The sequence below is a fragment of the Vicia villosa genome, unplaced genomic scaffold, assembly GCF_029867415.1.
Source record: "Vicia villosa cultivar HV-30 ecotype Madison, WI unplaced genomic scaffold, Vvil1.0 ctg.000481F_1_1, whole genome shotgun sequence".
Lineage (NCBI taxonomy): Eukaryota > Viridiplantae > Streptophyta > Magnoliopsida > Fabales > Fabaceae > Vicia > Vicia villosa.
Genome location: NW_026705234.1, coordinates 597,657 through 610,095, shown reverse-complemented (window position 1 = coordinate 610,095; position 12,439 = coordinate 597,657). Strand labels below are relative to the sequence as shown.

The window sequence follows — 12,439 nt, the reverse complement described above, 5'->3', positions numbered from 1 at the left end:
TGGTCTAGTGGACGTTCCTTGTAAAGGGAAATTATTTTCTTGGTATAGCGGAGATGGCAGATGCATGAATAGGCTCGGCCGGTTTCTGTTGGCGGATTCTATTGTTGATAGATGGGGAGTTGTGGGTCAGATGATCAGTAGCAGGGATATATATGATCACTGTCCAATTTGGATCTTTATGGATAATGCGGACTGGGGGCCAAAACCCTTCAAGGTCGTGAAAGCGTTGTTTGATAACAAAGAGTTTTTACCGTTTGTTGAGAAGGAATGGTCGCGTCTGAAAGTTTCAGAAAGAGCTGATTTTGAAAGAAAAATTCAGGTTATTGAAGGTGGCGTTGAGGAGATGGAATTCTGAGGTTTTCGGTAAGATAGATATAGAGATTGAAGGGGACATGATTGAGATCAACGAAGCAGACGGTTTGTTGGGGAGATGTGCGGATAATGAGATTGAAGAGGTAGTGGCAAGGAGAAGCGCTAGAGTGACTAGGATGTGGTTGAATCTTCGTATTAAGGAGAGTGTGTTGCTGCAAAAATCGAGATTGAAGTGGAATTGCGAAGGGGGTTCTAACAGTAGATATTTTCACTGCATCATGAAGGAAAGAAGAAGAAGGAATTTCTTAGGCTCTTTGGTTACTTCTATGGGTTTGCTGGAGAAGGTGGATGAGGTCAAAGATGAAGTTAAGAGATTTTTTAGTGATAAGTTCGTGGAATTGGATTCGAGAAGACCGTTATTGGAAGGCGTCCCTTTCAAGGAAATGTCGGTAGTGATGAGAGATTCTCTTGAATCGTTTTTTCTGAAGAGGAAGTTAAGGGTGCTATTTGGGCATGCGGCGGATCCAAGAGCCCGGGACCGAACGGATTCAACTTTCTCTTCCTTCGTAAGTGCTGGCACTTTTTAAAGATGGATATCATGAATCTGTTTAACGAGTTTCATGGTACTGGTGTGCTCTCCAAAGCAATAACTTCCTCCTTTCTCACGCTGATACCCAAGACTCCGAATACAATGTGTCTTGATGATTTCAGACCGATTTTCCTTGTCGGAAGCATATACAAGGTTATTTCCAAACTGTTAGCGGCAAGATTAAAGAAAGTGTTGCACTGTTTAGTTTCGCCGTGCCAAAGCGCGTTTGTTCCCAGAAGACAAATGATAGACGAAGTTCTTATTGCAAACGAGATTGTCGACATCGCAAGTAAGGAAGGGAGCTGGGAATGCTTGCTTTTTAAAGTAGACTTTGAAAAAGCCTACGATAAGGTAAGTTGGAACTATCTCAAATACATTATGAATAAGATGGGGTTCGGGGGCATATGGATGAGATGGATGGAGGGGACTGTCTTCAGTAGCTTCATGTTAGTGTTACTGAATGGTAGCCCGACGAAGGACTTCAGAGTCGGGAGAGGTTTGAGGCAAGGAGATCCAATCTCTCCTTTCCTTTTTCATTTTAGTTGTGGAAGGCTTAGCTGGGTTGGTCAGGAAGGCGAAGGAAATGGGAGAGTTTTCTAGTTTCATAGTGAAGGATAGCTGTGCAATGGATATTCTGCAATTCGCAGACGACACTTTGATGTTGGGAAATGGAGGTTGGAAATATGTTTGGGATCTTAAAACAGTTTTGAGAGGGTTCGAAATCATCTCCGACTTGGGAGTGAATTTTCACAAGAGCAAATTGATTGGTCTCAATCTGAACCCGCACTTTTTACTTGCTGCAGCAAACTTTTTGGCGTGTAAGGTGGAAACAAACCCGTTCTCTTTCCTCGAAATTCAAATTGGTATTAACCCGGGGAGAGCTTCTTCGTGGATTCCTTTAATTGATAAATTGAAGGCGAGACTTTCTTCATGGTCGAACAAACTCCTTAATTTTTGCGGGAGAGTCACGTTATTGAAGTCAGTCCTAAGTAGTGTTTCTATATTCCAGCTGTCTTTCTTCAAGGCGTCGGTGTCGGTTTGTAAGGAAATCGTGAAAATCCAGAGTAGTTTTCTGTGGGGCGAAACGACAGAGGAAAAGGATACATTGGGTCGGTTGGGATAAGGTTTGCGAGCCTTTAAGTAGAGGAGGATTGGGCGTGAAGATAGTAGCGGAGTTTAACAAAGCCTTATTGTTCAAGTGGGTGTGGAAGATCATTAAAGGGGAAGATTCGCCGTGGCTGAATGTCCTGAGGGCTAGATACGGCAACCTGAATTTTTCTTTTCTCGCTACTGCAGGAAATCCTCTCAGCCGCAATTGCTCGATATGGTGGAAGGATTTATTGAATTTGGACAAGAGAGACCATGACAGAATTCTTCTCGATAACTGCAGTATTTTGTTAGGTGATGGCAAGTCGGCTTTGTTTTGGATAGATGATTGGAATCAAGTAGGTATCTTAAGGGATATCTACCCCGATCTGTATGCTATCAGTTCTGATAAGAAGGAGACAGTGGCTAGCTGGATTAGGCGGATGAACGAAAGGGAGAGGGGTGGATTCGGGAGTCCGGAGTCGGTTCACTTTTCTGTTGCGGACAGAATGCAGAACTTAAGACTGATTTTGGGCAGGATTGAATTTAGTAATGGGCTAGATGACGTGGTTTGGTGTTCGAACGAAGACTTAGAATACTCAGCCAAAGCGGTTATGATATATTGGTTTCTGTCTACCAGAAGAATCAAGGTCATGAGGGCAGTAGTAGCAGAGAGGAGATATTATTCAAGAATTTGTGGAAGACATCGGTTCCGTTTCAGATTAAGGCATTTGGATGGCGTCTTCTGCATGACAGATTGGCAACGAAAAACAATTTGCTAATTAGAGGTATTATTCATTCACTATCTAATTTGTTTTGTCCTTTTTGTCTCGAAAGTGAAGAATCTCTATACCATCTCCTTTCATCTTGTCATGTGTCGAGGGAGGTATGGAGTCGAGTGGCGTCGTGGGCTGGGTTTGTTAACACGAACAAGGACACTATCGGGCAGCATTTTTTGGTTTGGGTTGAGTTCTTTAAGAAGAAAAAAGTCAGAAGCGGTAACGAAGGTATTGTATGGATTGCTGTTTGGTGGTCGTTATGGAGGGCGAGAATTGGAATGATCTTCAATGATGCGATTAATTTTGTTTCGGATATAATTTGGGATATCAAGGTTTTAGCTTGGAAATAGTCTTTTATCGGGAATATTTCTTATACCAAATGTAATTTTTACGAATTCGCCAAAGATCCTTTGCTGTTTTTAAGCTAAGTTACATTTGGTTAGCAATTTTTCCGATTTCTTTCGGCTTTTGTAATGGGCTTGAGTACCTCTAGTGCTCCAGTTCATTATTATATTTGGCTTTCCAAAAAAAAATGATGGTTTTAGATAATTGTTTTACTGTACGCCGTTTCTATGGGTGACTAATTAATTTCCGTAATAGTGTTGTTATTTGAATGGTTGTGCCAGCTAATTATTCACTGTGTATGATATGTGTTACAATTTCATGAATAATTGCTGCCGTAAATTCGAGAGAGAGGGCACCGCTAAGCTACAACATGAATATGATTCAAATGGCTGAACTTCTATACGGTGTATCCAACTATGGTGTGGAAAGTCAAGTAAGTATAGTGTGGCTTTTACATTGATTTAATAATATATATTAATAATAAATTGTTTATTATTAATAATAGTAATAATAATAATAGTTTATTATTATAAATAATAATAAAAATAATAAGTGCTTATTATTCAATATAAATATCAAATTTGCTATGTTTACACAGCATTGCTTACACCGTATACTACACCCTAAATAATAATAAAGCAAAATGGTACGGCACAAAAATCAAGATTAAATATATTATTAAAAAATAAAATCAGTATGTTTTTATGAAAGAATATACGGTGTAGATGTTTAAAAATAGTGTAAAGATATCATTTTCCTATAAATATTGATATTATATTTTATATTATTTAGATATTCGATGTTGACTATGTTTCGGAATCCGACATTTATATGGTAAAGCAACGATACTTCGATTATCCATAAGTGATAAAAATATGATCGATAAATTTATATTTGATATAAATATTTCTAATGTGAAGTTAGTGTATTTGATACACTTTGTTTTATCAATTCAATTAGTGTAATAATTATTATACATTTGAATGATCAAGGTTCATTCTGCTTCAGACTCCGACATTTGTATGGTGAAGCGATGACATTTCGATCTGTCATATTGAATAATAGATCATTAAATTTTGATGGTAGAAACGCTTATGCATTAGGGTTTGTGACGGGCGCAAGAGTTGTATGTGCCTTTAGGATTCACAGAAAAGCGTCAAGTGTTGATGCGTCAATATTTATAATTTATAAATTATTAATATATTATTATTATTTATATTTTAAATATTTATTATTAAATAAATTGTTATACGATCACGACCTTAGATTTTGGCGTTTTGTTTACGGCTTGTGTGTCGTGATTTATTTTATTTAAATACGGTCTGCGTGTCGTAATTTATTGTAATTAAATACGGCCTGCGTGTCGTACCATTTAATTATTTATTTAAATAGTATAATTGTTCGAGTTCAAGAGTTGAAGAGAAGATAACGCCAAACGATGACGCCGTAGGAGAGGCTTAAGAAGCTTGTTCGTGGGTCAAAGAATTGTAATAAAGTAGTTATTTAATTCTTGCGCTTTAGGTGGTCATAATCGTATTACCAAATTTTATTTTATGTATGTGATGCATGTGTTGTATGTTTATGTGCGTGTGTATGAGATACACAAATATGTGAGATCGAACTTAGAAAAAATCCCTCAATTATATATTAAGTTAATTGCTTTCCAAAATTTAGCACTTATCAAGACCAGAATTGAATAATGTAGGTTTCGCCAAAGCAAGGTGCATGTTTTATATTAGTAAGGTGCGATGGGATAAATGTAATATCCAACTGCTAAATTTTTGGGTTTGACTTAGCTAAACTAATTATAATAGGTTATATATGTTTAGAAGCCAGAGTTGAGAACAATCCATATGATGGATTAGAATAAGGTGTTATTCACTTAACTGACAAAATTCGAGAGTTGTATTAGATACAATTGGAAAGAGTTCCTACCTAAATAACTGAGTTTTGTGTAATCCGCCAAAGCGGACTTAAAACAAAGTGAAATATGGATATCGACCCGCTAGAAAATCTTCCAACTTGATTTTCCGAATCAAATATTGAGGGTCATTTGGTTTGAATAAAAATAGTGGGAGGATTTTGATAAAATTCCTTATTGAAATGATTTTGATACAATCTATTTTACACGTTTTATATTTAGAATTTATTTTGCATTTTATTTTATATTTTACTGTGAAATATCCTTATGAAGGATATAAGGATCAGAAAGGAGTTTCTGAGTTGGTACATAAAGTGAGAATTGTTCTCAAGCACGAGAAAATTTGTATGTTCTCAAGCAACCAATTCCTAACAACCGAATATAACTAGATTCGAAGAACAATACTTATGAGAAGGATCAAATCGAATATCGAGATATAACATATCTCATAATTGTAGTCGTCACGGAGAATGTGATATAATCATTATCCTTGAGTATTTTATTTTAAAATACAATATATGAGAAATGTAAAACTTTCCAAGATTTTTTCTATACAAGTTACGAATCCAAATGAATCTAAAACAGTTGAGATTTAAAATTTGGAATTCCTTATAGACCAAGTAGTTGATCAAAAGTTTTATTTGAAATTGTCTCTAATAGGTAGATTAGATTCATTATGAATGAATTTTTAAATTGTCTACCACATCAAGTAGTTTGTCAATGCTAAATATATGAATTATAAAAGGATCGGAGTTCATTTAGCATAAAAACAGGGTTCTAAAGGTAGTCAGTGATTTCATGTGTTGAAAGAAGAGAACTGTTAATGGTTATTAAAAAGAGTCAAAGTAGAAGAAAGAAGTAAGACTTTTTCTTCATATGATTTGTTATAGAAAATCAAATTGTCTATTTCTACATATTGAGTATATGATACTAGATGTTGATCTCACATTTATATGAATGCGACGAGTCTTTCAAGAAGTAGGACATCGATTATAATTTGAGTCAGCTTATGTCTAGAATGGACCAATGTGTTTCATTGACTATAAGAGCTTATGATTAGACTTAAATTAAAGCTTGGAATGAAACCAAATAATTTTTATTAAGTTTCATTTAGTAAAGAAACATTAATTCTAAGTCTTGTGTTAACAAGCTTGGGAGTGCATGTTTGATAATGGATAAGTGTTATGATTATCTAAAACGGTGTTAGAACAAGATTGAGAATCTACGTTCAGAATCTGGTTTTGATGATAACAAACATATATTTTGTGAAGTAACAATTTTACTACTAATGCTTTCATTGAGTGTGCAGATACTATGTTATAAAAGCCTTATATGACTGAATCATAAAAAAATTAAGACAAGCTTCAAGGAACGAAACAAGAAATATCAGATACATGACGTCTAAGTACAACAAGAAGATCACATGTGTAAATGATCAGAAGTTATGAACATATCGTAAGAATTCAATAATCAATGACAGAAGATCAAAAGTCAACATAGAAACAAAGGCTTAACATGACAAATAATATTAAGCTTCCTCAGAAGTACAAGCTACATCAATGTTCTCAACAAAAAAAGTTTGTGACTCTATTTTTCAGAAGCTTCAAAGAACAGCATGAGTTGGTCCAATTAAATAACATGCAAGGAATCATAATACTCAATGCAAAGAAAAAATTATGACATATATTGTTGTCCACATCTTTATAAAATAAAAGGAAAGCATGCTACCAAAAGAAACTGTCTTGAAAGAAGGAAAACAAGGAAGACACGCTACCAAAAGATAAGATTCTCCTTGGAAATAGGTTTGTCATCATTTGGTCTACTGCAAGCATTAAAGGCTATGTTCAAAAATAGTTCAAACGGTAATATTCCAACGGTAACAACAGACTTCTATAAAAAGAAAAGACTAGAACAAAAACCGTGTGGAATGCATGAGAGTACAAGTGAAGAAAAGATGAGAGTGAGACAGCATGAGCAAGAAAATAAGCATAAGATAAACTAAGCTGCTCCATTAGAGGCAACATACACAAAGTGTGTGATAAAACGATTATGTTGAAACGCACATCATAAGCCTATGAAAAGAAAACCAAAGAGTGAAAAAGAAAACTATGCATGTTCTGCAGTATGCTCCAATGGAGTTGTAAGAATTCCACAAATACTTGATCAATCCATATATTCCTCACATTGAATGACTGAGAAACTGAATACACTGAGTAGCTGCTCGATAGTGTTTCATGTTTACTTATGATCATTAAATGCGTTATCAGCTGTAACAAGCTTCATGATCAGTATTCAAGAAAAAGATGAAGATCTATACACAAGAAGCAATCATCATGAGAGTTTTTGCTCCATATCTGCTTATGAAGTATAAAAGAAGATGGTCTTACAAAAAGGAGTTATATTCAAGAGTTGAAGCTCTAATCTCCTTACTCGGACATGAGGAGACCAGACTGAAAGAATTAACCTGATACAAGAGTTGTTGCTCTTAATATGCTTTCAGAAGAAGAATAATTCATCCAGAAGTTGATGAAAAGAAGACTTCAAGAATAAGTTTCAATTCTTGTAATAATATGTAAAACACATAGAGTTGTTGCTCGTATTGTGTTATGTCTTAGGAAACTTCTGATAGATTGTTTAGGCACCAGAAGTGACTTCTAGTCAGTGTGTCATAAACATATGTACTAAGAATAGGAGAACGTCTGCTTAATTAAGAAGCACCCTTGTAATCTCCAGATGAACAATTCTGAAAGAATTGTTGCTCCTTGGGTATCCTCTGATATAGATACTTGAGAAGTCCTTGAGTTATGGTTAGACTCTTGGAGGGATCTAGGTCAATAAATGTTATATCTCGAAGAGATCACTGAACGGTTTATTGCCTAAGGTTAGTCATGAGCAGTTGGCTTGTGCAGGAGTTACTAGGTTGATGAACGTTATATCTTACTGAGATCACTGAACGGTTCATCATCTTGGGGTTATTCACTCGCGGGTAGCTTGTATAGGGTTAGTCACAGCAGTTGGTTGTGCAGGAAGTTAGTCACGACTTGATCGTGCAGTTGTAATCAGTTTGGTTATAGTGGATTAAGTCCTCTGAAGAGAGAGGCAAAATCACCTGAGGAGGGTGGACTGGAGGTAGCCTTGTTGAGAATGTGAACCAGGATAAAAATGAATGTGTTTTTTATCTTCTGTATCTGTCATTTAACTTAGAACATTCACTGGTTATCTTCAGAACATTACTTGATTAAGTCAGAAGTTCTGATGCAGTTAAAAAGTTAAAATGAATGTGTATCTCACTAGCTATGTCTTGTTAACTCAAACATGCTTCCGCAACAATGACTTAAACATAGTCAGAAGATCAGATACAAGAAGAAAGAAAAAGATTTTTATAAAGGGAAATAAAAATGAAAGAACACAATTCAAACCCCCCCCCCCTTTCTTGTGTTTTTCTCTGCCTTCAAACGGTGGTTTCAATACTAAATCAAGTTGTGGATTTGGATTCTAAAATCTGGATAAGCACATCTATAGTAAATGTGGGATGGATCAAATAAGATTTGAACCTTATATATTTGACACGAGTTATAATTCTTTTGAAAAGAGTTCAAGAATGAAGTAAAAAGAATTAACTCGAAAAGGTATTAAGAACATATGAATTGTTCGTTGTTGTAAATACCTATGTAAATAATATAATGACCATTTAAATCGTATCATGTTTGACATTGTTCGATTTAATATAGTTCGATTATATCTTTGTGACTCTTGATTAAAAATTGTTTTACATACAATTATTTCTATCCATAACCAATTCCATTAAAAGTAGTCATAAAGACACCATATTCTATATGGAGGTAAAAGTACCTAGTTTATCTTTATGATCATCTGGGTTGTAAGGTTTATTAAGTAAACTTGATCACAATCTAGATGAAGATATATTTACGAATGTATCCCGATGGAAATAAGGGACACATTTTCTATAACACGTTAGGGGACAAAATTGTTTTGTCGCAGGAAATGAAGTCTTCCATTAGAGATAATATGTGAGTAGACTAATGATCGTATCTCACGGGTCATGGATATGAGATATCAAGTCTTTACATAGGTATAAATGTTAGGAGTAATATTTATGCTAGATTGACCCACCATGAGAATACTACATAGTTTGTTATGTAAGTGTCATAAGTTATTCTCATAGTGATAGTAGTGTACACCACCCTTCGACTTGAAACCACTATGGACCTTAGATGTGGAGTCAAGTACTTTATTGCCAATCTAACATTGTATGTAACAGGATAACCATAAAGATGGTTTATGGGTACTTTACAAATCATGCTGAGGGACATGAGTGACCTAAATGAGATTTTCCCCTACATACGGGAGTAATATCTGTGGGCCCCTTGATAGAGTATGACGGAAAAATGCATAGCCGTGCTCAAATATGTCGATATCAGATATTGGGTTTATTTGCTGTTATCAAGTATACTCGGGGATCAAGGAATAAAATATTGGACTATACAAGGGTGACACACTCTATGCCTTGTGTTCAATATAGATATAAGGGAAAAAGGGTAATTGTACACATGATCATTATCACATAAAGGTTATGTCAGGTCACACGACATTCTCGTCACTTGGATAGCAGTGATGTGTTGCTAGATACCGCTCACTGTTTATAATATTAAATATGTGATTTAATATTATTGTCGAAGTTACGAGAACCGACTGTTTCAGGGATCGGTGGCTTTTTGAACTTTTTGACTGGGATTTTGATCTTCCTTTTCAGGTGACTCACGCCTACAGATCCTTTGGGCTTCTTTTTCTTCTTGATCATCAGGGCTTTCAGTTCTTGTTGCCCCTTTGCCAGTTCCAGAATTGCCACTTGAACTTGGGCATTCTGTTCTTCGAGATTCTTGATGCTTGTCTCAGATTCCATCTCTTCTGACTGAAATAAACAGCGAGGAGATGAGAAATCCGTCATGAGAACCTGTTACGCAATGTGTATGTGTAACTCGGTGAACTGACTTTTATTTTTATATGCAACAATGTTGCGGTGAGCATGAGTCGCCACCGACTTTTATTTTGTCCAATGTTAGGAAAGGTAAAAAGTACAGAAAAAGACCTCTTTTAAAAAGAAACGGGCTCGGGGGGTAAGTTATGAAAAGGGAAGGTGTAAGCACCCTTTTCATCCGTAGTTATCTACGGGCTCTTAACTTGCTTAGCTCATGTTTGTTTGTTTTGAGTTGAAAAGGGACGTAAGGACTTTAGCGTAAATGCGTAGCCTTTGTCTTTGAAAAAGTTTTTTGAGAAGATTTCTTTTATTGAGCAAGGCAGGTTAAGAGAACTACCCTAATAAACTGGTCTTTTCCGTAATTTTTACAGTTCCCAGGACCATCCATACTATATAGAAGTAGGAAATCCTTGTTATATTGGACGTGCGGGTCATCGAAGGGTCATCGTATGGTCGTTGAAGGCAACAAGTAGAGGAATCTTAGCATTTTAGCGGGACTATCATCATTTTCCGAAGGGACTCCGAGGGACAAGATCTTTTACCGTAGGCAACAATCGAGGGTCATCGAGGGACTAAGATCTTTTCTATGATGATATTTTCAAGGGTCACCGTTTGCTAAGATACCTCTACATTCGAGAGACACGACCATATAATCGTAAGGCAACCGAGAGGGGCGTACCCTAGAGGTGAGTGCGTGCAAAATGTGCCAAGTTCAATTTATTTTATCTTTGAAATTAGAGTTAGCTAGCGATTGATTTTATCTTTTCATACAAAGCCTAATTAGCATACATCTAAGCAGTTAACATATATGCAGGAAATTAAAATGCGGAAATTAAATCTACGCTTATTACATCTCTTCGGGGTAGGGGATTACAAATTGCCAAAGGGGATAAAAAATTATTACAACAACCAAATGAAAATTTGAAAACGGAAATTAAACATTAAATGTAAAAGAATTAGCAACTTGCAAATGTCCATGAGAAACGTCTCAAACTTCAAGGTAGTACCCCACATATAAACATAAAATGTTAGTACAGATATATATAAAATGGTAATGAGAAATGATGAAATATAAACAAAACAAAGAAATAATAATAGATCTAAAGTTGTAATATGAAATACTAAAAGAGAAATATTAAAATTAAAACAAACAATTTTTTGTATTTTTGAATAACTTGATGTAAATCTTAAAGAAATTAATTAAATCTAATTATCTAACTTAAACAAAATAAATTAAATATTTTTTGTATTTTTTTAAATTTTTCTGTTAATAACTAAACCACCTAAAGAATTAATTTAATAAATAAGACTAACTTAAACTTAAAAAAAAAGTAATTAATTAAAATAAGAAAATTCTACAACTAGCCATGATAATAGTAACAATACTACAAAACTATCCTAAATTATTATGATGATAATATGGGAGTAAAACTCCCACGTTCAGCCATGTCAACTTTTTTTGTTTATTTATTTTATATATTTTATAAAAATAAAATAAAAATCTAGATCTTGACTCTTTCAACGTTGAAATCTTAGACCAACAAATTCTAATGGCAAATGAATTAAAACAAAATAATTAGCGAGAAAAAAAAATAAAAGCTACATAAACAGTACCGTAAAAGCAAATCAGATTTTGTTTTTTTTTTATTCTCCCACTTTGACATAAGAAAAAAAACACCACATTTCTTAACCAAAATCAAGCAATAGCATAACACAAGTACCATATCAAGGCGGAAGAAAAAAATTACCGATTGGGGCGGTGATTGTTTGGATCCGACACGGAGGGAGCTCGTCCGTTGGAGATGTTCCGCAGGGTTGATGTGGCATGAGCGAATCGGAAGGAAGGTTCGTATGGCTGCGTGGCGGCACTCCGATTGCAGCACGGTTCTGTCGGAGACGGTGGAGTGCGGATCCGGCCAGTGCTTTTTGCTTTTTCGGTCTTTTCTTTTCCTACAAAACACTGAAAATAAATTGATGTTGTTTTGTATTTTGAAGCTTTGCCACAATTAGTTTGATTATTGTTAAAAAAAAACAAATGGTTTGTTAACGGTGTTGTTTGGAAGAGCTTGTAGCTTTGTGTTTTGTGGGCTGTTGATGGAGGATTGGTTGGATTGTGAGAGATTTTTGCGATACAGACAAGGTTGAGAATTTTGTACGTGTGTAAAGTTTTTTTTTTCTGTGAGTTGAATTGTTAGTGTTAGCATGAAAATGACAGCCGAGGAACGAGGGTTTTGGTATCGTGAGAAAAACAAAACAAGTTAGTTTTTTGTGGTTTATGAGTTTTGTTATTGATGAAGGTTAATATTCTGGGTGAATGGATGATACATGGAGGATGGGATTTTTGTGTGACAATTGGAAGATGTTGGTAATTGTTAGTGGATTGGGATTTTCTGTACGTGACTGTGACT

The 12,439-nt window shown here is 35.2% G+C and overlaps 1 protein-coding gene across 1 annotated transcript; it reads left to right on the top strand.

Moving 5' to 3' along the window:
* The first annotated feature begins 901 nt into the window (after nucleotides 1-901).
* Nucleotides 902-3,116, top strand: LOC131628815 (uncharacterized). Its single transcript, XM_058899629.1, has 6 exons — nucleotides 902-1,252; nucleotides 1,369-1,397; nucleotides 1,472-1,817; nucleotides 1,911-2,010; nucleotides 2,198-2,556; nucleotides 2,628-3,116. Exons 1-6 carry the CDS (start codon nucleotides 902-904, stop codon nucleotides 3,114-3,116), a joined length of 1,674 nt encoding a protein of 557 aa, XP_058755612.1.
* The last annotated feature ends 9,323 nt before the right edge of the window (nucleotides 3,117-12,439 follow it).

Excerpts from the sequence above, each read along its gene's own strand:
- LOC131628815 (XM_058899629.1), top strand. The coding sequence starts at position 902 with ATGGATATCATGAATCTGTTTAACGAGTTTCATGGTACTGGTGTGCTC. Across the intron at positions 1,398-1,471 it reads GGACTTCAGAGTCGGGAGAG|GAAGGCGAAGGAAATGGGAG; the intron begins GTTTGAGGCAAG and ends TGGGTTGGTCAG. Across the intron at positions 2,011-2,197 it reads AGAGGAAAAGGATACATTGG|GAAATCCTCTCAGCCGCAAT; the intron begins GTCGGTTGGGAT and ends TCGCTACTGCAG.